The sequence below is a fragment of the Oncorhynchus tshawytscha genome, linkage group LG24, assembly GCF_018296145.1.
Source record: "Oncorhynchus tshawytscha isolate Ot180627B linkage group LG24, Otsh_v2.0, whole genome shotgun sequence".
NCBI lineage: Eukaryota > Metazoa > Chordata > Actinopteri > Salmoniformes > Salmonidae > Oncorhynchus > Oncorhynchus tshawytscha.
In genome coordinates this window covers 11742628-11770078 of record NC_056452.1, presented here as the reverse complement: position 1 = coordinate 11770078, position 27451 = coordinate 11742628, and the positions used below count along the sequence as shown (strand labels likewise).

The 27451-nt window shown below is 44.7% G+C and overlaps 1 protein-coding gene across 2 annotated transcripts; it reads right to left on the bottom strand.

Moving 5' to 3' along the window:
* Window positions 1-457: 457 nt before the first annotated feature.
* Window positions 458-26993, bottom strand: nubp2 (nucleotide binding protein 2 (MinD homolog, E. coli)). Of its 2 annotated transcripts, XM_024386891.2 has the most exons (14): window positions 26260-26993; window positions 25882-26003; window positions 25692-25784; window positions 25482-25606; window positions 25310-25382; window positions 24998-25113; window positions 24407-24596; window positions 19704-19824; window positions 4529-4647; window positions 3108-3306; window positions 2713-2870; window positions 2389-2499; window positions 2097-2166; window positions 458-811 (listed from the first exon to the last, which is right to left on the bottom strand). In XM_024386891.2, the coding sequence occupies exons 1-14, from the start codon at window positions 26732-26734 to the stop codon at window positions 672-674; spliced, it is 2112 nt and encodes a 703-aa protein (XP_024242659.1). In that variant the 5' UTR covers window positions 26735-26993; the 3' UTR covers window positions 458-671. The 2 variants fall into 2 exon arrangements, with proteins under 2 accessions (XP_024242659.1, XP_024242660.1); XM_024386892.2 differs by lacking the exons at window positions 19704-19824; window positions 24407-24596; window positions 24998-25113; ... (3 more) ...; window positions 25882-26003; window positions 26260-26993 and adding an exon at window positions 6331-6479.
* Window positions 26994-27451: the final 458 nt, after the last annotated feature.

Below are 27451 nucleotides of genomic sequence, written 5' to 3'. Positions count from 1 at the left end.
TATTGATAGGAAAAACACTTGCGCAACTGACCGTGTACATAAAACTATCCGGTGGCCGTCCTTTTGCCTCTGACCCGAAGATCGGCTGTCAATTTCAGTTTACCGACAATCTTACATGTTGAATCGCTGCCGTTCGTCAAAACCCAGACGTTTATCACTAACAGACCGCTGTCACCCGCAGTTTCCAGCCGTTCGTCTTTCTGGTGCGTTTCCTCATGAAGACAGAAACGCACTCGTATGCTCAAAACAGGATTTGGGTAATTAATTGGTGACTCGGCTGCTTAGAACGGAAAAACCTAATCATGTTAATTGAAGTTTGTCTATAGTGGAACAGAATTTAGTAATCGAATTTATGGTTGTCTAGACAGAGAATGTTCAGCTGTCCATTCGTTTACCATAACCTAAATGTCTGCTGGCAGCCAGGTAGTGGTGAAGCAGATTTCACTCAGTTCTGCTCTCAATTAAATATCAGCCCACTTTATTACATTTGTGAAGTATTACATGTGGGTAGTTTTCTGAAGCTTTACATACCAGTAGTACATGACAAGATAGATGCAATGTAAAAATGTCTTGTGTGGTTGGTTGTGTGTGCCTGCGTGTGATTATATATATATATCAACATGATTTTACAAAGGCTAAATACTACGATACTGTATTGCTATTGAATATGCTCAGGGATTCTGTATGCTTGTTAGGAGGGTCTGTGCAATGCTGTTGATGGCACTGAAGGTGGCGCTGTCTGGGAATGTCTGGATGAAGTCTTTGCCCTCCTCTATACTGGTAGTGAGCAGAGGGTCCAGGGGCACAGAGCCTGAAATGGGAAACACACAATCTGAGGCCTTCGCAACCATTGAAAACAATATACACACACACACACACACACACACACACACACACACACACACACACACACAAGCAGCTAACACACTGGCCTACTTTAGAAAACAAGACACTATGGTGTCTTTTGAGGTCAAAACTTGAAAAGATCAAATGCTGTTAACATTACATGCAAAGGCTGTGTTCGCGCAGGCAGCCCAATTCTGATCTTTTGCCAATAATATGGTATTTTGACCAACCGGATCAGATCTTTTGCTAGTAACCGCGAAATATCAGAATTGTCTGCCAGTATAAACGCAGCCATAGTCTACTACATACATCATCTACCCCAGGGCTCTCCAACCCTCTTCCTGGAGAGCTACCCTCCTGTAGCTTTTCACTCCAACCCCAGCTGTAACCAACCAGATTCAGCTTATCAAGCAGCTAATTATTAGATTCAGGTGTGCTAGATTAGGGTTGGAGCGAAAACGTGCAGGACAGTAGCTCTCCAGGAACAGGGTTGGAGACCCCTGGTAGACCCAGTAGTCTTCACACAGTCTACATCAATGGTACACAGTTCTCTCAAAACCTCTCCATCCACAGCCATAGCAGTACTGCAGTTGGCTGAGAACAGTGCTGTAGCCTTAAATATGGCTTCTCACCGCTCTGGGCTTTAGCTACATTAGCCGCTTCATTACTCACAGATTGGTTTCCACTCTTACAAAGCATATGGTTGTTGAGTGTTAATGGTGAAATGGTCAATAATATACCACTTAGATTGATCCCCATCGCTTTGACTGAAATGTATCAGCTCTAACCCCAAAATTGTACAAGCACTCCACTGCAATGAAGACCAACCATTTTATCAGTGCAGCTCTGCTGTAAAATGCCTGCTAAATGGCGACAAGCAGTTTCAGAGTGCTGGAGTCGGTTGGGTTAGAGTGACATCTAGTGGCTGTTTAATAAAATACCCATCATGTCCCTAAAAGCCGATTCGGAGGCTCCGTACGGAGGGTGTGAAGAGCCACATTTTTTAACAATGCGGAGGGCTCCGTATTGCTCTGCATTGATATGATTGGACAGTAGGTGCGGGCTGTACATCCTGTATAAACACAAATACACTTCCTTGACAACTTCCTTCACATAAGCTCTGCGAAGTGTAAGATGTATGAATGCCCAGACTTCTGCAGAGGCCGCATCGCAGGAAATGCTGTACAGCCAATGCAGACGCCGGAATGACCATAAAAAAAACCCACACACACACAAAAAATGTCTTTTACCCAAATATACTGATCCTGTCAACTTGGCCAGCTCCTCTCCTCCTCCCTTGGAGAAGATATTACTGCATTCCTGTAAGCAAACACATTATATTAGAATGGTCAGAACTGGCATATGCTGAGATTCTAATATGACAAAATAGTGACACTATACATTTTTAAATGACACCGCTTCAGACTGACGATTGTGTCCAGCGAAATAATGCACATGAAGCTAATCTAAAACTAACTGGAGACCTGTTTGCAACAAGCACAGATGGTGTGTGTGTGTGTCCATGCATATTGGAGTACTCACAGAGCAGTGTGGACACACAAATCCACTCATGTTCTCTACAATCCCAAGGATGCGCAAGCCTGTCTTCTTACAGAACGTTATCTCTCTCCTGACGTCCCCCGTCGATACTGCCTGCACAGAATAACAGCATATCTAAGTACAATATAATGTAATTAATACAATGGATCAACCAGGGGGAGTACAAGTGCGCACTTCAGGAGAAGGGTCGATATTTATCAGAACAAAAGGTTTCCTGTTGCCAACATTTAAGACCCACCACAGCGAAAGCTATTTTGTTTCTCTTCTAGGAGTTGACACAACTTCCAATCTTTCCTTGTACTGTACCTGCGGTGTAGTGATCAGAATGGCTCCGTCCACTTTGTGCTGCTTCTTCAGGTTTTCCAGGACGGCCAGGTGTTCATCTGACGTCCCCGGGGGGGTGTCCACCAGGAGCACGTCCAGTTCCCCCCACGCCACGTCAGACACAAACTGCCCAATCAGAGCTGGGACGTGACCATACAGCAGTTGGTGGGGGAGAGAGAGCCAGAGAACGTGAGAGGATATTGATGAGACACCACAGTCCCACCCAGTAAGCCCCTACACTCTTCATGTTGATCAAGGGGCGGTATACTTCAAGCATCTCAAAGGAAGAGTGCTGATCCTGTGATCTAAACTTTTTTGTTTTGTTACTGTGGAAGCTAAACCTTGGCCTCTAATAGTCCAATGTAGACTGAGCATACCTGTTTTCTTTGGACCCCTCCAGACAACTGCTTCGTCTGGGTCCTCCAGCAGGAAGCCTATGGACATGAGCGCCAGGCTCTTCTGGGCATCTGTGTAGACAGGCACCCAGCCCGAGTCACACTGGTGCACCTCTGGCTTGCCCACACTCAGCATGCGGGGGATACTGGGACCACACAAGTCCACATCCAGGATCCCAACCTGATACATACATACATACAGACAGACAGACGAGACAGAGACATAAACAGGACAGAGACCACACATGTAGGCATGTGTGAACATGCACATAGTTATGTGGGCTCAATATTCCACACAGGTCCAAAATACCAACCTGAGAAAAAGATACTGTACAGTCTCACACATTCATGGTTGGACAGATAACTAGGAAATGTGTAATCAGTAACCAAAACATTTACAAGACAATAAAGGTAATTAGTAACAAAATCCACTTGATTACTCAAAATGAATAGCGTAATCTGGTATTGGTATTTTATTAGTATCCCCATTAGCTGTTGCGAAAGCAGCAGCCACACTCGTTTGGCAGTTAAGTAATCGTGAAAATAATTGGCAACATCAAATGGTTTTGTGATGAATAAGCCATCTGAGTTGAATTTGTCTTTCTGTCCATAATTTCATTTAAAGTAGTTTTTTTCCCTCCATCATTCTTTATATAATTGATCTTGGCTTCATAATACTGTTTTCTTTTTGTTGAGTTTCTGCAGTAAGTCAGCCAGTCAAATGTGCAGCCAGACAATCCAGCCAACTTGACAACTGTGAGAAGCATTGGAGCCAACATGGGCCAGCATCCCTGTGGAACACTTTCGACACCTTGTAGAATCCATGTCCCGACAAATAGAGGCTGTTCTGAAAAAGGTTAGGGTTCCCACATGGCCATATTTCCATGTTACTGCGCTTATTTACAGAAAACAGATGGAAGACTACCTGTGCTAATTAGCTATCTGCGTCTCCGAACATGTAACAGTATAACTTTACGTCCGTCCCCTCGCCCCGACCTGGGCGCGAACCAGGGACGCTCTGCACACGTCAACAGTTACCCATCGCTCCACAAAAATCACGGCCCTTGCAGAGCAAGGGGAACCACTACTTCAAGGTCTCAAAGCGAGTGACGTCACCGACTGAAATGCTATTAGCGCGCACCACCGCTAACTAGCTAGCCATTTCACATCCGTTACACAAAGACACATCTTTCCCCAGCACAGCGGCCATGGCTGGGCCAAATACCCATGTTTTCGTTCAAACAATTTCTTCTCTCTCAAAACACAAGCATCTTCTGTTGTGAAAAGCAACTGCGGATATGGGCTTAAGCATAAAAGAATGGAGCTGTGTTGACCCATCAAAAATGTCCATTTGATACAAAGATCCTGATGACACACACACACATGAATGTTAGGTCTCCCACCTTCTTGCCTGCGTGTCTTAGGGCCAGGGCTAGCTCTGTGGTGAGGGTGCTCTTGCCCACCCCTCCTTTTCCAGACAGGATCAACACCACATGTTGGACCTGGGCCAAGTTCCCACCTTCTGTGGAGAAACAAGTTAGTGAAATATATGGACATGAATGTGTAAGAGTATAACTTTAGACCGTCCCCTCGCGCGAACCAGGGACCCTCTGCACACATCAACAACAGTCACCCACGAAGCATCGTTACCCATCGCTCCACAAAAGCCGTGGCCCTTGCAGAGCAAGGGGAACCACTACTTCAAGGTCTCAGAGCAAGTGACTTCACCAATTGAAACGCTATTTAGCGCGCACCACCACTAACTAGCTAGCCATTTCACTCACCCCCCTTTTGACCTCCTCCTTTTCTTCAGCAACCAGTGATTCGGGTCACGGCACCAATGTAACAGCATAACTTTAGACCGTCCCCTCACCCATACCCGGGCGTGAACCAGGGACCCTCTGCACCCATCAACAACAGTCACCCACGAAGCATCGTTACCCATCGCTCCACAAAAGCCGCGGCCCTTGCAGAGCAAGGGGAACCACTACTTCAAAGGTCTCAGAGCAAGTGACGCCACCGATTGAAACGCTATTCAGCGCACCACCGCTAACTAGCTAGCCGTTTCACATCCGTTACAAATGCATGAACAATGCATGCATGTCCTATTACTGTGAAAGCAGCATTTACTAATTATATCCATTAAATCTCTCATTACTGTATGTTCACTGACACTGAAAGATTCTAAGGACCCAGTCACGTTTTATCACGCAGGTTGAAGTTTATTGTCATGAGTCTTGTCCTGGAGGCAGAACTGAGCGATGTCCCCTTTCGGAATGTGAATATGTGCATGAGCTCGGCAAGTATGCATGTCTCTCGTGCATATATTTTTATATTTTGATCATGCTTCAGGAGATAGAAATCTGAACGCACTACCAGCGCTTTGAAAAGTTTGTAAGTATACTTTCATGTGGATATATTGTATCACATTCCTACCGAAGAAAAAGTACCAACCAGTAAAGTACATTAAAATATAATTTTATTCAACATTCTGGCTTGTAGAGGTCGTGAGAGGAAACTTTTCTGATTCAAATGCCTATTTCTGCCCAACGAATAATTCAATACAATTCAACATCATGTTTCCAGGCAAAGCCGGCTGCAAAGTCAAAAATGTGTTATTAATTTTTTAAATGAAAACTAAAAAAATGTTTTCTAGTCTTAATTTAAGGTTAGGGTTTAACAGTGTCATTAGGGTTCAATTTAAAAGCAGATGTTTAGACTTAGTGGCTGTGCCAGCTAGTGATCACTCTGCATAGCTGCCTCCAGAACAAAGATTCATGACGAAAAACGCTAACCTGCTGTCCATACACATTTTAACTAGTCAAGTGAACGTATTGCTTTGCCAGATAACGAATTGCACCATTAGCCTAGCAAAAATTCGACTTGAAGGTAACTAGCTAGCTAACAGTAGCTACTGAACTTCATGTCGAGTTTTGGCTAAGCACTGCCACTAGCCATGCACATGACAGCTTCTCGAGCACATTAACCCACTTATGTATAAATATTACGGTATTTAGCTAGTTATCGAACAGATTAGAGCTAGTTGTTAGCTAATTACCTAGATAGAAGCTAACGTTAGCAATGTGAAAACAACATGTGACAGTTTCTCGTTCTGACAAACTCATAATAGAAATATGCCTTATTTTCAAAGAAGGAAGCTATATACACATGCATATTAACTGGCAGCGTAATATGGTTTTCATACCATTGTTTTCTTCCATATTTGCTTTATATATCACTTTTTGTTGTTGTTGGAGTGTTCCGTATACTTCCGCACTTCGTCACATGAGCACCAAATATCCAATGGAACGAATGGGATTGCGTGTTGCGCTCGCCTCCAAAAATAAGCAAACAATCAGTTGCCTTTACGTCTAATCTGTTATGTGCGCAACCGTACCGCAAGCGATGCGTTTTGAAGTTCAGGACTCTGAACAAAACTCCTGGATCGAAAGATAGCTAACTCTAGCATATATTCAAGAAAAGTTAGTGTCTATGAATAGGCTAGTCCTTGATCATGACTCTCAGTTCTATTACATTATGCAGTGCATTCGGAAAGTATTCAGACCCCTTCCCTTGTTCCACATTTTGTTACATTACAGCCTTATTCTAAAATTGATAAAATATATTTTTTTCTTATCAATCTACACACAATACCCCATAATGTTAAAGCAATAAACAGGTTTTTAGATTTTTTTGCTAATACAAAACCCCAGATACATTATTTACATAAGTATTCAGACCCTTTGCTATGAGACTCGAAATTGCGTTCAGGTGCTTCTTGTTTCCATTGATTATTCTTGAAATGTGTTTACAACTTGATTAGAGTCCACCTGTGGTAAATTCAACTGATTGGACATGATTTGGAAAGGCGCACACCTGTCTGTATAAGGTCCCAGAGTTGACAGTACAAGTCAGAGCAAAAAATAAGCCATGAGGTCGAAAGAATTATCCGTAGTGCTCTGAGACTAGATTGTATCGAGGCACAAATCTGGGGAAGGGTACTGAATCATGTCTGTAGCAATGAACGTCCCCAATAACACAGTGGCCTCCATCAATCTTCAATGGAAGAAGTTTGGAACTGCCAAGACTCTTCCTGGAGCTGGATGCCCAGTCAAACCTAGCAGGGCCCTGGTCAGGGAGGTGACCAAGAACCCGATGGTCACTCTGACAGAGTTCCAGAGTTCCTCTGTGGAGATAGGAGAACCTTCCAGAAGGACAACGATTTCTGCAGCACTCCACCAATCAGCTCTTTATGATAGAGTGGCCAGACGGAAGCCACTCTTCATTAAAATGCACATGACAGCCCGCTTGGTGTTTGCCAAAAGGCACCTAAAGGACTCTGACTATGAGAAGCAAGATTCTCTGGTCTGATGAAACCAATATTGAAATATATGGCCCCAATGCCAAGCGTCACGTCTGGAGAAATCTTGGCACCATCCCTACAGTGAAGCATGGTGGTGGCAGCATCATGAAGTGGGGATATTTTTTCAGAGGCAGGGACTGGGAGACTTGTCGAGGGAAAGATGAACGGAGCAAAGTACAGAGACATCCTTGATGAAAACCTGCATCTGAGCACTCAGGACCCAGACTAGGGAAAGGTTTACTTTCCAACAGGACGACGATTCTAAGCACACAGCCAAGACAATGCAGGAGTGGCTTCGGGACAAGTCTCTGAATGTTCTTGAGTGGTCCTGACTTGAACCCGATCGAACATCGCTGGAGAGACCTTAAAATAGCTGTGCAGCGACACTCCCTATCCAACCTGACAGAGCTGGAAAGGATCTACAGAGAAGAATAGGAGGAACTCCCCAAATACAGGTTTGCCAAGCATGTAACATCACACCCAGACTTGAGGCTGTCATCACTGCCAAAGGTGCTTCAACAAAGTCCTGAGTAAAGGGTCTGAATACTTATGTAAATGTAATATTTCCGGGGTATTGTGTGTAGATTGATGAGAGGAAAAAATGTAATCAATTTTATAATGAGGCTGTAATGTAACAAAATGTTGAAAAAGTCTAGGTCTGAATACTTTCCAAATGCACTATACAGTTGAAAGTCGGAAGTTTACATACACCTTAGCGAAATACATTTAAACTCAGTTTTTCACATTTCCTGACATTTAATCCTAGTAACAATTCCCTGTCTTGGGTCAGTTAGGATCACCACTTTATTTTAAGAATGTGAAATGTCAGAATAATAGTTGAGAGAAATTATTCATTTCAGCTTTTATTTCTTTCATCACATTCCCAGTGGGTCAGAAGTTAACATACACTCAATTCGCATTTTGTAGCATTGTCTTTAAATTGTTTAACTTGGGTCAAATGCTTTGAGTAGCTTTCCACAAGCTTCCCACAATACGTTTTGTGAATTTTGGCCCATTGCTCCTGACAGAGCTGGTGTAACTGGGTCAGGTTTGTAGGCCTCCTTGCTTGCACATGCTTTTTCAGTTCTGCCCACAAATTGTCAATTGGATTGAGATCAGGGCTTTGTGATGGCCACTCCAATACCTTGACTTTGATGAACCAGACTTGTGGTCTACACTTTTTTTTCTGAGGTACTGAGTTTGAAGGTAGGCATTGAAATACATCCACAGGTACACCTCCAATAGGCTAATTGACATCATTTGAGTCAATCAGAAGCTTCTAAAGCCATGACATAATTTTCTGGATTTGACCAAGCTGTTTAAAGGCACAGTCAACTTCGTGTATGTAAACTTCTGACCCACTGGAATTGTAATACAGTGAATTATATGTTAAATAATCTGTCTGTTAACAATTGTTGGAAAAATGACTTGTCATGCACAAAGTAGATGTCCTAACCGACTTGGCAAACTATAGTTTGTTAACAAGACATTTGTGGAGTGGTTGAAACACTTAGGTTGGAGTCATTAACTTGTTTATGTAAACTTCTGACTTCAACTGTACATAAGAGTCATTGGAAGAAGGCATGATTTTGGAAGCATAAGGACATTATCTTTTATATCTGTCACGCCCTGACCTTAGAGAGCCTTTTTATGTCTCTATTTTGGTTTGGTCAGGGTGTGATTTGGGTGGGCATTCTATGTTCTGATTTCTATGTTTTGTCTTTCTATGTTTTGGCCGGGTATGGTTCTCAATCAGGGACAGCTGTCTATCGTTGTTTCTGATTGGGAATCATACTTAGTCAGCCTTTTCCCACCTGTGTTTTGTGGGTAGTTGTATTCTGTTTTGTGTCTGCACCAGACAGAACTGTTTAGTTTTGTTCCACTTTGTTATTTTGTTTGTGTTCAGTTTAAATAAATTATCATGAACACGTACCACGCTTTGGTCCTCTTCTTCAGACGAGCGTTACAGAACTACCCACCTCCAAAGGACCAAGCAGCATGGCTGGGAGGAGCAGCGCTTTCTGGAGGAATGGACATGGGAGGAGATATTGGAAGGCAAGGGACCCTGGGCAAAGGCTGGTGAATATCGCCGTCCTAAGGAGGAGCTAGAAGCGGCGGTACGGCGACAGTACGAGGAGCTTGCACGAGAGGCAGCCCCCAAATTGTTTTTTTTTGGGGGGGGGCACATGGGGAGATTGGCGGAGTCAGGTTATAGACCTGAGCCAACTCCCGTGCTTACCGTGGGGAGCGTGGTACTGGTCAGGCACCGTGTTATGCGGTGGAGCGCACGGTGTCTCCAGTGCACATTCACAGCCCGGTACGCTATATCCCAGCTCCCCGCATCGGCCGGGCTAGAGTGGGCATCCAGCCAGGACGGATGGTGCCGGCTCAGCACTCCTGGCCTCCAGTGTGTCTCTACGGCCCAGGATATCCTGCGCCGGCCCTGCGCATTGTGTCTCCGGTGCGTCTCCACAGCCCAGTACGTCCTGTGCCAGCACCCCGCAGGTGCCGGGCTAGGGTGAGCATCCAGCCAGGAAGGGTGGTGCCAGCTCTACGCTCCAGACCTCCAGTGCACGTCCTCGGCCCAGTATATCCTGCGCCGGCTCCACGCACCAGGCCTCCAGTGTGTCTCTCCAGCCCAGTGAGTCCTGTGCCTGCTCCACGGACCAGGCCTCCTGTGTGTCTCCCCAGCCTGGTGAGTCCTGTGCCTGCTGCACGAACGAAGCCTCCAGTGACGATCCATGGCACGAAGCCTCCAGTGACGAATCATGGCACGAAGCCCGCCAGCGACGATCCGTGGCACGAAGCCCGCCAGCGACGATCCGTGGCACGAAGCCCGCCAGCGACGATCCGTGGCACGAAGCCCGCCAGCGACGATCCGTGGCACGAAGCCTCCAGCGACGATCCGTGGCACGAAGCCCGCCAGCGACGATCCGTGGCACGAAGCCCGCCAGCGACGATCCGTGGCACGAAGCCCGCCAGCGACGATCCCCGGTCCGGAGCCCCCAGCAACGATCCCCGGTCCGGAGCCCGCAGCGAGGGTTCCCGGTCCGGGGCCCGCAGCGAGGGTCCCCGCACCAGAGGCGCCACCAAAGTGGGGTGAGGTGGAGCGGGGTCTATGTCCCGCACTAGAGCCACCACCGCGGATAGATGCCCACTGTCACGCCCTGACCTTAGAGAGCCTTTTTATGTCTCTATTTTGGTTTGGTCAGGGTGTGATTGTTGGGCATTCTATGTTCTGATTTCTATGTTTTGGCCGGGTATGGTTCTCAATCAGGGACAGCTGTCTATCGTTCTCTCTGATTGGGAATCATACTTAGGCAGCCTTTTCCAACCTGTGTTTTGTGGGTAGTTCTTTTGTGTCTGCACCAAACAGAACTTTTTAGTTTTGTTCCACTTTGTTATTTTGTTTGTGTTCAGTTTGAATAAATTATCATGAACACGTACCATGCTGTGCTTTGGTCCTCTTCTTCAGACGAGCATTACAATGTCAGTGAGAAATAAAAAAATTAAAGTTTAAATTGATACACATCTTTTTATAGGGTTAGGGTTCCCACACAGCCATATCTTCATGTTACAACGCTTGTTAACGGAAAACAATAGGTGACCACCTGTGCTAATTAGCCATCTAGCATGCTCCGAACACCTGTGTGTAAGCGTAACACAGGAAATGTTTCAGGTTTTTGCCGTTGGGTGCACAGGGTGTATGAGCATAGCATGAAACTACTTGATGCTGTTAAGGAAGCTTTGAAGCCACATACTACAAGTGAAGTCATGCAGCCTTGGCCTCTATTGAATTTCGCAATTATGATTTCTGTACCTACCCTAGAACCCTTTCCCCCACTCACGTGTGAATTTTAATGCCTTGCATTTTCTCAAAAACAAATGTTTAAATGTCGCTTATGCTTTGGCCCTTGACGTTCAGGAATGACACCTTTCTCATTTTGGCTATAAAGGTAATTAATTTCCCTTGCATATTTCCTGATGTTCATAAACTTTAACAAATATATTTTTGTAATAGTATCACATTTTGACAATATCAAATTAATATTTACTGTCTGTTCCAAATTCTCATGCTTTATGTAACCAGGGCAATGAGAACATGCATCAATAAGTAAAGCCTGTTAATACTGACACAAATGACACCTACATAAAGCCACAATACAATTTCTACCAGAATTGTATATCTACCCTATTTAGATAGGGAAATTAGCATAGACTCCTCCCCTTTAGCACACTTATCCAATCAGTGTTAGGTGTGGGCGTGTAAGGGTATTGTTGATGTCTGGCGTGCAGGGAACTAGGTCATAGAGCAAGTTGCACCTGTCACACTCAGGAGTCTGGTATAGAAGACCTAACATGCAAGATAGTTCATAAGAAGACAAATATAAGGTAGGAACCTTTTCCTAGTTTAATGAAAGTAGGGGGGCAGGTAGCCTAGCGGTTAAGAGCATTGGACAAGGCACTTAATAATTGCTCTGGATAAGTCCGTCTGCTAAATGACTGAAATTTAAATGGCTATTGTGTTATATATTTGACAGTCCTTAGATATCAGTTAAGTATAGCCTATGGCTTTTATGTGAATCAAAAATGTCAACTTTAACAGTGTACAATGACAAATTGCACTTTTGGTTCAACTAACTGTATTACTATGTAATGAATAGATAGGACATCATTAGGGACTTATGGATTGGAAAACCAATATTTACTTAAATTCAGGGGGAAACTACTTACATATAAATGTTTACTAAATAACCCATTGCATCTTGGACATAAGGAAGTAAGCTAAGAGCAATTCAAACTTGGCTCTGAATAAAAATGTATTAAGAAAATAAACAAACTATGTGTTTGGTGCTCGTGCATAAAAAATAAATGGGTTGAGCTTGTATCCAGATAATATTACATTAGATTTTGATTGACATGGAGCTATGGATGCAGCCTGAGTTACTCAGATGACGGTGATAGAGTATATAGGCTAAGCACTGTTAAAGTGAGGCGCATCAGACTCCCTTATCTAAACCATTGGCAATTATCTGGTGCACCTGTTTGGACAGCAGTCTACCCAGCTGCTACCTGTTTTCTGTGGAAACATTAGGCCTAAGCAAGGCGTGCCATCAGCTGCAGATTCCATGTCAGCTCAACTCCGCTGAGCATACATTATTTGACCCCCAAATCAAATCCTTAGCATAGGGACATAAGTGGGCCTCCATCCCCATCCCATTCCCCCAACCCCACCCAGGGGCTTCATAATTTATGATCACATCACTCGATGCAGTCAGTGAGTCAAAAAACCATTATCACTGTTGATCTCGTGAACCGGCTCACAGACTGCAGACTCGCTGCCAAAGTGGCACACTAGAAGGCAGGTCGGATTGAAAGGTCAAACTTACATGTGGAAACAGTCCATATGGAGCAACAGTACTTCAACCTCAGACAAGGGAGAATATTGGTTAGCAACTGCAGAGTTCAGTTTGTGTGTTGTTCTGTGGAGCCTATATGTTTCAAGCAGGCTAGGGGTCAGTTCTATTTCAATTCAGACCCTCCCCTAACCCGGACGACGCTGGGCGTCGTGGTATATTTAAGCAATAAGGCCCAAGGGTTGTGGTATATGGCCAATATACCATGGCTAAGTGCTGTTCTTAGGCAGGACGCAAAGCAGAGTTATTGTAAGAGGTGTGTAACTGGCTGCAGGGAAGTCAGGCACAGGAGAGCAGAAATGGGTAACAACCGGAGCAGTTTAATGCGGCAAAACAAACTGCACCCAGAACAACAAAATACGGGTTGAAATAACCCATCGCAAACCAGTCTCTGAAGTGCACATACACTTTACAACAAACAATTCCACACACAGACATGGGGGGAACAGAGGGTTATATACACGTCAAGCAATGAGGGAATGTAAACCAGGTGTGCGGGAAAACAAGACAAAACAAATGGAAAATGAAAGGTGGATCGGCGATGGCTAGAAGACCGGTGACTTCGAACGCCGCCCGAACAAGGAGAGGAACCGACTTCGTCGGAAGTCGTGACAGTTATAATTAAGCAATAAGCACGGGGGGGGTTAATGCTGACACATGGAACAAACTGAGGAGCAGACAGAAGTAGGGAAGGCAATCATCAAAGTGAAGGAGTCCAGGTGAGTCCAGTGATTGCTGATGCCCATAATGATGGTGACAGGTGTGCGTAATGAAGAGCAGCATGGCGCCCTCGAGCGCCAGAGAGGGAGAGCGGGAACAAGCGTTACAATATTGGCCATACACCACAAACCCCCGAGGTGCCTTATTGTTATTATAAACTGGTTACCTACGTAATTCTAGTAATTTAGTAATTCTAAATAATTTTAGACTTACTCAAGTAGTATTTTACTGGGTGATTTTCACCTTGAGTCATTTTCTATCAGGGTAGGTTTATACGACTAAAGTGGTATAGTGAAATAAGTGGTGTGTATATATAGGGTACTTTTTCCACCTCTGTACTGCAGTCACTAATTCTGCTGTTACTTTCCCACCACACTAGCCTCCAACAACTTCTACAAAAAATACTTTTGGACAGCTGAAGCAAGTCACACAATTTTTCTTGAAAAATGACCTTTTCTAGTTTCAGTTTAATTCCTGAATTGAAATGGTATTGACCACAAACCTTTATTTCAGTGCTGTCTCAATGACTGGTTTTGGGCTCCCGAGTGGCGCAGCGGTCTAAGGCACTGCATCTCAGTGCAAGAGGAATCACTATAGTACTTGGTTCAAATCCAGGCTGTATCACATCTGGCCGTGATTGGGAGTCCCATAGGGCGGCGCACAATTGGTCCAGCGTCGTCTAGGTTTGGCCGGAGTAGGCCGTCATTGTAAATAAGAATTTGTGCTTAACTGACTTGCCTAGTTAAATAAAGGTTAAATAAAAATAGTTGGCATCTTGTATTGTCCATAGAGGGTAAGGGGGTAGGGATGAAAGAGGATACAATCAACCTAGTTTGTGAGACAGTTGAAATGAGCACTTGCTCAGTATTTGAAAAACAATCTTGTGTCATTTCTTATGCCAAATGACATCCCTATCTGGATCATGTAAACCAAATAAACCAATAAAATCACCGTTGTTTCCAAATGTAATATATTTTATTAGATGCTACATCAATGCCAATGATATTTCAACTTCCCCACTACATGTGACTGAGTATTTTAACTGATCATGTCGTTCCCACCAGCAGGGCATATAAATGATTCAAGTTCAAATAGCTTTGTCAAGTTGAACGTGTGTGGTGTGATCTTCGAAACATATTCAGCCTAGTTTCAAGTAGGGCAATGGGATGCACATGTCTGCCAACATAAGTTCACCATGCTGAAATTGTGGGATATAGGTTATACAATTATATTACTAAGGTTTTATGACAATCCTTTGTATTGTGTATTATGTATGTGATATTTCATTTTTCCTTCCCGCCCCTTTAGAGCGGCCATGCTACGGAGAAGCAGGAACAGCCGAGCGCCGCACTACGTGTGGAGTGACATCCGACGAGACATTGACGCCGTAGTACTGGGGAATGACAGAGAAGAGTGGGGCAACGAACACACACAGGTGAGAACCGGGAGAAGGGGGACGGATGGAAGTGGGGGAGAGAGAGAGTAGGTTATCTTTACCATTGTAAATACAACCTATATTTATGTTTATTTATTTTCCCTTTGGTACTTTAACTATTTGCACATCATTACAACACTGTACATAGACATAATATGACATTTGAAATGTTTTTTTTGTCTTTATTCTTCTGGACATTTTGTAGGTGTAATGTTTACTGCTCATTTTTTGTTTATTTCACTTTTGTTTATTATCTATTTCACTTGCTTTGGCAATGTAAACATATGTTTCCCAGGCCAATAAAGCCCTTATATTGAATTGAGAGGAAGTGGGGGAATGAGAGGGAGTGGGGTAGTGAGAGGGAGTGGGGTAGTGAGAGGGAGTGGGGTAGTGAGAGGGAGTGGGGTAGTGAGAGGGAGTGGGGTAGTGAGAGGGAGTGGGGTACTGAGAGGGAGTGGGGTACTGAGAGGGAGTGGGGTACTGAGAGGGAGTGGGGTACTGAGAGGGAGTGGGGTACTGAGAGGGAGTGGGGTACTGAGAGGGAGTGGGGTACTGAGGGGGAGGGGGTGGGGGGAGTACTGAGTGAGGGAGTCGGGTAGGTAGAGGGAGTGAGGGGGTAGGGAGTGGGGTAGTGAGAGGGAGTGGGGTAGTGATAGAGATGGGGAGAGAGACAGAGGGAGGAGTGGGGGATGGAGAAAGGAGGAGTGCAGTGGTGAGATGTAAAAGGAGGGAGGAGTGGGGGATGGAGAAAGGAGGAGTGCAGTGGTGAGATGTAAAAGGAGGGAGGAGTGGGGGATGGAGAAAGGAGGAGTGCAGTGGTGAGATGTAAAAGGAGGGAGGAGTGGCGCGAGGACTACAGGTGGTTCAAAATAATAAATAGAAAGGGTGGAGTGATGAAAGGTAAGAGTGTGGAAGTGTGTGTTTGGGGCAGACCCAGAGAGGAGTTAGGGTAGAGAGGGGGTGATAAGAGTTGAAAGAGCAATGGGAGAATGCTGAGACAGAGAGAACACGAGGCCGCGGCATGATCGAAAATATGACCTGGCTAGAGCCGGTAGTTTTCCATGGTGGATTCAACTGTCTCAAAATGGCTGTCTCTACTGAATGGGGACTCCTAAGGCATGGATGGTCTGTATTTTTGGCACAGGTCTATTTTTAAATGTTGGCATACCCTGCTTGCGCTCCAATGGGAATGCAAGGGCCTCTCTTTAGGGAAAGGGTCAACCTATAGAAGCTTTAAAGAACCTGAACAAGCTCGGTGCTTTAGTTGAGGTAACCGACTGAGGAGAGGTTGCAGTGCACAGTATTTCCAGACGTTTCTCAAACAGGACCTATTAAGCTAGTTTTTGGGTTTGTCTTCATTTAAGCCAAGCTAGTTGGTTTTTATTTTGTATTTTTTCTTTCTTTCTGAAAGCACTCCGTTTGTGAATTCTTTAGATTCTCACAGATTAGTCTTCTCAAGTGTGGTTCAGTCTACCTGTTCTCTCAGTTAAAACTAGGGACATTCTCAAATGTCCAACTCATTCGCCTTGACCATCTCTGTCTATCACATGTGCGTCAATCAGATCAGCGACTCGGACTCAGAAGTGGATTACCTGGCCGTCACCCCGGAGGTGACAGACGTTGTGCCCGACACGGTGCCTGTGACAGGGGAGTCCTACTGTCACTGTGACGCCCAGGAGGAAACAAGCCCTGGGGTTCTGCTCCAGCCCCTCAATGACTGCCTGTGTGGAGAGGAGGACCAGGGTGTGTAGTGGGAAGGATCGGAACAGGGTTGGGGAACTATGGATCTGTGTATGTCTTTCAACTTAGTCTGGTCTGTGTTTACTGTATAGGTGAATGAATAATTGTCTCCTCTTTGTACTGTCAAGCAATGTCAGTTTCTGTGTTTTGACTCCGACTCGATGTGGGTTGACAATACTGTGTGCGCAGTATGTGCGTGCATGCACTTGTATGTCCATGTTTTGAATGGATGTGGAGCTATTATGTATATGAGCATGCACCGTATAGCTTAAACGGTGTACCTGGGAAATGTAGCAGGTGTTATCAATCGATGGGTCATGAATTAGTGTGGATAACCATCATATTGTCTCTCTGCAGGTTTTGACTGGGTGTGGGACGAGGGCATCAAGTCCAATGCAGCGCTCCTGAGCTGTGACAACCGCAAGGTGAGCTTCCACTCTGAGTACAGCTGTGGCACAGCCGCCATCCGCGGCACCAAGGAGCTGACAGATGGACAGCACTTCTGGGAGATCAAGATGACGTCACCCGTCTATGGCACAGACATGGTACGTACGCAAAAAAAACATCCAGGTCAGGAATTACCCTAAGTGGGTTAACCTTTACATGTTTACAGATACTGTAGGCCCATAGTATAGCTACAGTGTAGACAGGGGTTGATTTGTTAAAAGTGTCGTGGAAATTCAACGAAAGTCTGTAGGACTGTTGAACCTGTAGAGACGTATTAACTAAACGTAAGGCTACACGTTATTGTACTCCCAATGGCGTTTTCGTTGATATCCCAAATGATTCTAAACCAAAAATTCAACCACTCCCCGAGACTTAGTCAGACACTGGCTCTATTTCCCAGTCTATCCCGTCTCAGGTGAGACTTATTATGGACAGAGTACTCCATCTACAGTGGACTGATAGACAGTGCCAGCCCAGTTATAATACACGTTGATGCCAGAAAGTTTCTCTCTTCCCTTCTGAATTGGCCGATGTGTTTTATAAATTTGACGCATTACATGGTAATCTTAAAATAAGAGGCATTAAAGTGTGAAGCAGAAAGTGAATATCCGACAGAAATTGGTAATAGATACAGTGAAAACAATGCTTTCCAATATGGAGAAAGTTACCATGTTTGTATTTAAACCTTACAATAGGGGTAAAAGCAGAACATTGTTTGAGAGTGATCCGTGTGTATTAGCAGAAGTGAATGAGGGCTGTCAGCGGGGCATTCCCATGGTACTGTTACTTGCCCTCACTGCCGTACCCAGGGAGGAGGAAGCTAGGGGGATCCTGGGGCATTTGTTTTGTAAAAGCAGTTAGTTGGTCAATTCTGAGCATCCCTGGGAGGCTTAGGCCTATGACCGGGGTGGAATTAAACTAAAATCACAAGTTATCGGCAGATGCGATGGATTGCGACGCAGCCCATTAAAAAACACCAGATATCTCCAGTTTAAACTGACGTATTTTGATGGGGATTTTTTTTATTGGGCCAACTAGACTTCTGCAGGGGGCACGGACGTCGACTCTAGGGGGTTAAAACGGTTGCAGAGTTTAATGGCGGTGATAGGAGCAAACTGAGGATGGATCAGCATTGTAGATATTCCACAATACTAATCTAATTGACAGAGTAAAAAGAAGGAAGCCTGAACAGAACTTTGTCTTGAATACAAAGTGTTATGTTTGGGGCAAATCCAACACAACACATCACTGAGTACCACTCTTCATATTTTCAAGCTTGGTGGTGGCTGCATCATGTTATGGTTCTGCTTGTCATCGGCAAGGACTAGGGAGTATTTTTTTTAATGAAAATAAATGGAAAAGAGCTAAGCACAGGCAAAATCCTAGACCTGGTTCAGTCTGCTTTCCAATAGACACTGGGAGGCCAAATATACACTGGTGTTGCTTACCAAGATGACATTGAATGTTCCCAAGTGGCCTAGTTACAGTTTTTTTTACGGCTTTAAGATCAATGGCAAGATTTGAAAATGGCTGTCTAGCAATGATCAACAACCAACTTGTCAGAGCTTGAACATTATTCCTTAAAATAAATGTGTAAATATTGTACAATCCACGTGTGCAAATCTCTTACTTACCCAAGAAATATTCACAGCTGTAATCACTACCAAAGGTGATTCTTGTTAGAATTTTTCTTCCACTTTGACAAAGCAGACTATTTTCTGTAGATTGTTGACAGAAAATTACTATTAAATCTCTGATTCAGAGCGGTTGGGTTGAATGCAGTCAGTTGTGCAACTGACTAGGTATCCCCTTTCCCTATTTTAATCCCACTTTGTAATTTTGTTTCCTGAAATTCATGACATCTTTAAGGTAGGCTATTTCATGATACATAATTAAATAGAGGGGACATAAAGTTGACTATTTTCACAAATGTTATTCCCCTAATAAATATGTTATAATATTGTAATTTATTTGAACTATCAAGTATCAATTTAGTTAAACATCTTATTTTTCGGAAAGTGATTAGCTCTATTGATAGCGAGAGTCACAGACATTACTTCCCAAGCAGTGTTCTTCTTTTTTCTTTACTCCGACATTAGACAAAACGTAGCTCAGCCTCTGAATATTACAGAGACGACCCAAAGATATCCCCATGTGCATCAGAAGCATATCTTCCTTGTGAAAGCTTGATTCTAGCCTAAAGCGTAATTATAGATCCCTGTATATAATCAGGATACATTTTCCCCCTTTAAAATCTTAAGCTAACAAGGGGTATGGCATTTCTTTCACAAGGTGTGTAATTCGAGCAAGGCAAGGCCAGCCAACCAGGCAGACAAACAAGGCCAGCCAACCAGGCAGACAAACAAGGCCAGCCAACCAGGCAGACAAACAAGGCCAGCCAACCAGGCAGACAAACAAGGCCAGCCAACCAGCCAGCATTTAACATTGTTACCTACTATTGTATGTTTTGTCTTCTATGTAGATGGTGGGCATCGGGACCGCTGAGGTCAACCTGGACAAGTTCCAACACAGTTTTTGCAGTATGCTGGGGATGGACGAGGACAGCTGGGGACTTTCCTACACAGGTGAGGAAGTGACACATAAATGTTATGAATAGGCATGCCTTATGGATATGACGTTTTATACATAGTAATTCACTCATTTGCCTCCGGTTTTGATTAATTTCCTTTTCAAGGTATGCTTCAGCACAAAGGGGACAAGGTGAATTTCTCGTCCCGTTTTGGCCAAGGCTCCATCATAGGGCTGCACCTTGACACGTGGCATGGAACCCTTACCTTCTATAAGAACCGCCGCCGTATAGGTGAGTGACACCTTGATTCAAACTCTACTGAACAAAAATATAAACACAACATGTAAAGGGTTCGCCCCATGTTTCATGATTTTAAAATAAAAGATCCCTGACATTTTCCAGACGCACAAATTTGTTTACATCCCAGTTAGTGAGCATTTCTCCTTTGCCAAGATAATCCATCCACTAGACAGGTGTGGCATATCAAGAAGCTGACTAAACAGCATGATCATTACACAGGTGCATCTTGTGCTGTGGAGAATAAAAGGCCACTCTGAAATGTGCAGTTTTGTCACACGACACATTGCTACAGATGTCTCAAGTTGCGGGAGCGTGCAATTGGACTGCTGACTGCAGGAATTCCCACCAGAGCTGTTGCCAGAGAATTGAATGTTCATTTCTCTCCTCGTTTTAGAGAAATTGGTAGTACGTCCAACCGGCCTCACAACCGCAGACCACATGTAAACACATGCCAGCTCAGGACCTCCACATCCGGCTTCTTCACCTGCGGGATCGTCTGAGACCAGCCACCCAGACAGCTGATGAAACTGTGGGTGTGCACAACCAAAGAATTTCTACACAAACTGTCAGAAACCGTCTCAGGGAAGCTCATCTGGGTGCTTGTCGTCCTCACCAGGTCCTTGACCTGACCGTAGTTCGGCGTCTTAACCTACTTCTTCAGTAGGAAAATGCTCCCCTTCGATGGCCACGTGCACTCTGAAGTGTGCTCTTCACAGATGAACCCCGGTTTCAACTCTACCGGGCAGATGGCAGATAGCACGTATGGCGTCGTGTGGGCGAGCGGATTTCTGCCGTCAAAGTTGTGAACAGAGTGCCCCATGGTGGCGGTGGGGTTATGGTATGGGCAGGCATAAGCTATGGACAATGAACACAACCTCATTTTACCGAGGGCAATTTGAATGCACAGAGATACAGTGACAAGATCCTGAGGCCCGTTGTCGTGCCATTCTTCCGCCACCATCACCTCAAGGTTCAGGATCTGTACACAATTCCTGGAAGCTGAAAATGGCCTGCATACTCACCAGACATGTTGACATTGAACATGTTTGGGATGCTCTGGATCTTCGTGTACAATAGCGTGTTCCAGTTCCCGCAAACATCCAGCAACTTCGCACAGCCATTGAAGAGGAGTGGGACAACATTCCACCGGCCACAATCAACAGCCTGATCAACTCTATGCGAAGGAGATGTGTCGCGCTGCATGAGGCAAATGGTGGTCACACCAGATGCTGACTGGTTTTCTGATTCACGCACCTACCTTATATATATAGATATATATATATATATATATAAAACCAACAGATGCATATCTGTATCCCCAATCATTTGAAATCCATAGATGAAGGCCTCATGAATTTATTTCAATTGACTGATTTCCTTTTATGAACTGTATATTTTTGTTCACTTTAGATTGTTCAGATGGCTGACGTATCCTACCGCAACTGTAAGGGTAACATTTGCTCTAGATTTACATGTGACCATGTGCCTAATGTCTCGGTCTCTTCCCTTCTTCCTGTTCCTCAGGTGTGGCCGCCACCAGGCTGCAGAATAAGAAGTTCTACCCTGTGGTGTGCTCCACTGCAGCCAAGAGCAGTATGAAGGTGATCCGGTCCTGCTACACGCCCACCTCCCTGCAGTACCTCTCTTGCTCTCGCTTGCGCCAGCAGCGGCCCGACTGCCCTGACATCCTGAACGTGCTGCCCCTGCCCCCGGGCCTGCGCCACCTCCTCCACAACCAGCTTGGCTGGGTGTTCACCCTCAGTAACGGCGCCCCCGAGCAGTCTGAGGACTTGATGGAGGACTTGAATGAAGACTTCTTTGATGACTTTGCAGTGGAGTTGCCTGATGACTTGCCTGAGGAGCCTAGTCCATGCCCGAGTCCCTGTCTCAGCCAGGTGCCCACCCTAAGTGCCTGCTCCTTCCCTAGCCCTGTACCCAATCATGCCAATGCCCCTGCCTCCTCTCGTCCAGTTCCCAGCCCTGCCTCTCCCTGTGCCCCTGCCTGCCCACCCTTCCAGGGAGCAACTCAGACAGTGAGGACATGACTTTTCTTTTCAAATGTCCACTCAGAAATGTTAGATAAAGTTGGCACTTTATCTATTCTGAATCTTTCTAAATGCCATTACCATCTACTTGTGGAAAAGTCCACAAGAGTGGAAGAGTTTTATCTTAGCTCAGATTTCTAAGCACTTTAAGACTTTCTGAGTGGAATGCTCGCTCACCCTCGAGACTGTCCTTCCAAACTCTCCCCAGTTTGCCTGGCTGAAGGGAAGGGGAAGACAGCCACCCCGGATATCCACCACCCCGTTCAAGTCAGATGACTTAGTTCTAAATCTAATGTTATCTACTGTATGTACACTCCCTATACTGAATGATTGGATCCCTTGATAAAGCTGAGCAAAAAAGACACTATAAAATATAATACAAATACTGTGCTATATTGTATGCTGCATTTATTTATTTTTTACTATATTATTTTTGCTCAGAGAAAGAGATTATATTTAACAAGTAATAAAAAAAATCTCTAATAGATAGCGGTCAAAATTATTGGATCCCGTTTTCCATGCTGAATCTTTCCAAGATCCTTGATATCCTTCGTCTGCGCTTATGGACTGCTCTCTTCAACTCAAACCACAGGTTTTCAATGAGGTTCAAATCCCGGAGACTGAGACGGCCATTGAAAAATGCGTGCTTGGGCTTATTGTCTTGCCGGAAGATCCACTTGCAGCCAAGTTTCAGCCTCCTGGCAGAGGGAACCAGTTTTTTGGAGGGGCTAAAATGTCCTGGTACTTGATAAAGTTCATGATGCTGTTGACCTTAACAAGGACTCCAGGGCCAGTGGATGCAAAATAGCTCCATAACAAAGATCCACCACCATATTTTTCAGTAGGGATGAGGTATTTTCTGCATATGCATTGTTCTTTTGAAAGTCAAACCCACCGCTGTTGTGCAGTGGCCAAAGACCTCTATTTTTATGTCATGTGACCATTATAGCACTGGTTCCAATCCAAGTGCCAATGCCATTTAGCTGAATCCAGGAGGTGCTATGGTCAGATGACATGAAAATAGGTATTTGGCCACACACACACCAATGGTGGGTTTGGCCTTCGAAAGAACAATGCCGACATACAATTAACATTATCTAAATGTTTTATACTGCGCATTGGTGGCCATGTTCTCTAATAGCGCTTTGCTCTCCATGTTTTTCTGATATTTTGCAGTTTCTGACTCATGCTTTACATATAGTAGCTTATAGTCACCAAGTAAGATGTTTTTCTTATGAATAGTAAAAAAATCTAATGTAAAACAAACATTGTGTGTTAAACATTTAATCGTAATTAACTATTTTTTCATATACAAATCTATTGCCATTCTCTCTTAAATATACAAAGTGCTACAGTACTATACTTCACTCATTTTGATGATCACCCCATGTGCAACCAAGGCCATAACTTTAACTTATGTAAACGTAAAAGTTCTGCATGTATTCAAGTGGTTAGAAAAGTTGTACACCCAAACCCAAACTGACCCCAGGCCTGAGGCACTTAGACCTGAGCGAATTGATCATTCTATCTAAGGTTAAAGATGGAGTTCCACAGGGTTTGGTCCTTAGGCCATTATTGTTCTGATATGCTCCATCCAGCCCATCAAAGCGCAAGAGATATTACGAATACTGCTGATGCCTAGGCCTACACAACATGCCAAAGGGACAATTAGGAATTCATTAGGTATCAATTAGTTACAGTGACGCCAGAATGGTCAACTAGTCCAGGACCAGCTGGGGGTTTTGAGCTGTGAGGGAACGGTAAACTCTGGCTGAGATTTCAGGTCCGATGCGTCTCTCCTTCCCTCCAGTCTTCACTAGTAGGCCTGCCAGCAGCCCCCTCTTCTCTTCCTCAGACTCTAAGCTACTGTAGGCCTGAAGGTGAAACATTAAACCAGTAAACTATCCAAATTCAAGACAGACCTGTGTCAAATATAGATTGACATACTTTTATACTCTATGTATTTAATTTATGCAGTTTGTTGATATCATGTCAGTGATGTGGCCATGTCATACGCCAAACAAATTTCAACCTGATCCCAAAGAAAACCCAGAACTTCTGGTCATCTACTGTACCAACCTCCTATAGTTGTTTTGCCCTTATATGCAATGAAAGTCAACCCATTATATAAGAGCCATATAAATTATTGGTAATGCTAAACATATAGCCTGCAGGTATAGGCCATTGTGGTACATTTATAATGAATTGTAGGATTTACATTGGTCATAAATGCTTATGTTATGTCAATGATCCTGACTAAACAGACACGTAGATCGATTCCTACCTGCAGTAGTATCTGCGGTGAGGGGTAGGCTGTGGTCAAAGTAGAGGCCACTGCAGGGCTGACCCTGTTGAGCTGTGTGATCTGCCTGCTCCACACCTCACCCAGCCCAGCTCCATCCCGCTCCACACGCACCCCACTGGCCCATGAGCCATCCACACAGAACGGCAACTCGCACCGCTCTGTCAGCAGTCTGCAGTGGCGTGGAAAGGCGTGACCACAGTTTAAAGATTGTGCTCTACAGCAATGGACTGCTCACCAAGCCTCGTCAACCCTGGACAGCTACAGGGTTTGCAGGATTAAGTTTCAGCCTAGCTCAAACACACATTAGATTCGAAATCATGAAGTCGATTTGTATCTCAGGTTTGGTACTGCTGGGCAGGAGCAAAAGCCTGCATGCTTTGTAGTTTCCCACTGTATCCAGCACAAAAGTTGGTTACCAGACTTAGTGTTTAATCACAGTAAAGAAAGTAAGCTAGCGGTGCTCAAAGCCTGTCCTCATGGCATGGCAGTAAATGAATTCCAACTGATAAGATTCCTAAGTTGAATATTTTCTTAATGATGTGGAATATGAAGAGTTCACTAGGTTCATACTTGTAGGGCCGTTTGGACAGGGCCTTGGTGACGGCACACACGTGGTCTGTGACATCCTGCCAGCTGTCCAGGAAGACCACGGTAATGTTCCGGTACAGTTGCAGGAAAACCAATACCTGAGGACAGATGAAGACACGTTAGGTGAAAACCATCGAGCTCCATGACACGATGGGTAGGAACCGTTCGAGGAGAGAAGTACAAAAAGCAGCTTGAAATGGTTCATTTCTGCACGACACTGGAAACGGAAAAAACAGCCGCTACAAATGCATGTGTTGAAGAGAGATTGTATAGTATATCAGAAAGAGACCTTACCTCCTCAATGTCCAGATCCTCCATTCCCAACTGAGATCTTTGGCTCAACTCGGGTACATCCCATGTCCCAGTCCTGGTGACAGACCAACATATACATCCAGTCTCTTCTCATACAGGGTGTCTCAAGGACCAAGGTTCAGAGACGCATTCTTAAAACAGATCTCATACGAACCAGCTATTTGCGTTGGATCCCATCACTAAAACAGTAACCGCCATCTTGGCATCTCGGTTGAGGCACTCGGACAAAAGCTTGAAGAAAGACTCCACCGCTGATTCCTCCCCGTTGCCATGCAGTGTCTGGGTGAACAGAAAATGTGAACGTTCGCTTTGCACACACTGGTGGAGACACCAGGGAATTTGTTGAGGTTTAAAGGGCACTCACCTGTTTGACTGACACCACCATGCCCATGAAGTCAGTCAGACCCAACACCAGCAGAACCTGCTCCTCCTCCAGTGGTCCACTGCTGTCTTTCTCCTGACAACACCAAGACATTATCTAGTCAACCTGAGGGGCAGAGACAACAAGCCCAGCGTTGTGGCGCTCGTGTTGTCTGTGTGTGATGGTACGTTACCGGCGGAAGATCTCTGGTCCAAGTGATGCTGTGAGGGAGCTGCTGTGTCTCAATGCTGCTCCTCCACTCAACTGCAGACAGAGTTCCCAGTAACACATCCGATCCATCATCCTGCAGTAGAGCTGGGGAGTGGAAACACACATTTAAAAAATGTCCACCATCCTTTAGTTGTGTCGGTGGTCCTCTGATGTCACATCTTATTTACAGTGTGCCTTTGACACGGAGGAGGCTGGCTCATTGCAATGGCTGAAATTCTATAAATGGATCGGTATCAAACATATGGAAACCACGTTTATAGCGCCGCCCACCAGCCTCCTCTGCTTCAACGCCATCTGAACCCCTTCCACCTTCCACCTACATTCACAAAGGACCAATTACCTGGATCAATACAGACAGTCAGGCACTTCAAACAGTTATCAGGTCTGAGGCTCTTTTGACGCTCTGCAGCTTCTTTTCTCCTTTGTTGATCTTCTCGCCTCTCCTCTTTCTCTTCGGCCCTCACCCTCTTGAGTTTCTCTCTGGCCTCCTTCCTCTCCTCAACTCTCTGTCTGTCTGCCTCTATCTCCACTTTGGTTCGGCGTTTTCTCCCCGGACTTGCGGTACCGGACCTAGCGGGTCGTGGAGCCACCAATGTGTCACTTGGTTCGGTTTTGGCTGTTGACTTGCAATCTGTGTTGTGGTCTTTGTTGTCCTGTTCGAGACCGTCAGTAGGACTATTGGCCGTCGCTGTTTCATTGTTATCGTCACCCTGATCGGTAAATGCAATGCATTTGATTGAAGGTTGAGTTTCAGCATCGCTTTCGCCCTCAGATTCAGATATCTCCCATGTTTTGGCTCTTTTCAATACGGACATATTTCTATCCAAGACAAAATAATGGAATGCCTTTTCATAACGGAATGCAATATTACACAAATCAAATCTAAGACAGTAGAAGAAACCTAGCAATAACGGAATACACCAGCCTTAGTTTGAACTTCACTGTTTTCAAACTGGTTATATTTATAATGCGGGTTGCAGCTTCTGGCAGCAACGTATCACCTTCTGGACGGAGTGATACGAGGTACAAACATCAAATCGTTCTCCGTGCACAATTTCGTAGTCCCTCATTTGTAGTCCGCCATAATATCCCAAATCATGGTGACCAACTGACTGTCAGTCAGGGGAGGCTGGTGGGCGGAGCTACAGAAGGACTTTGCTCATTGTAATGGCTAGAATGGAATAATGGAATGGTTGGACTCAAACATTTGTTTTCCATATGTTTGATGTATTTGATACCATTTATTTATTCCATCCTAACCATTACAATGAAGCCGTCCTCCTATAGGTCCTCCAACCAGCCTCCTCTGCTGTCAGTATTTAACATTCTATTTCTAATGGTTAATCCTACAGCTATACTGCACGTGCCGTGTGTGTAGGTGTGCGTGTGCAAGACACAAACCATCATTGGATTAGAATTCTTTAACTGGAACAGCAGATGGTGGACAGGCTGGCAGAGACACGTCAGCTGTCATGATCCTTGCCTTAGCTTGTACAGAACAGTACACTTGAGGCATGTTGTTCATAGACCAA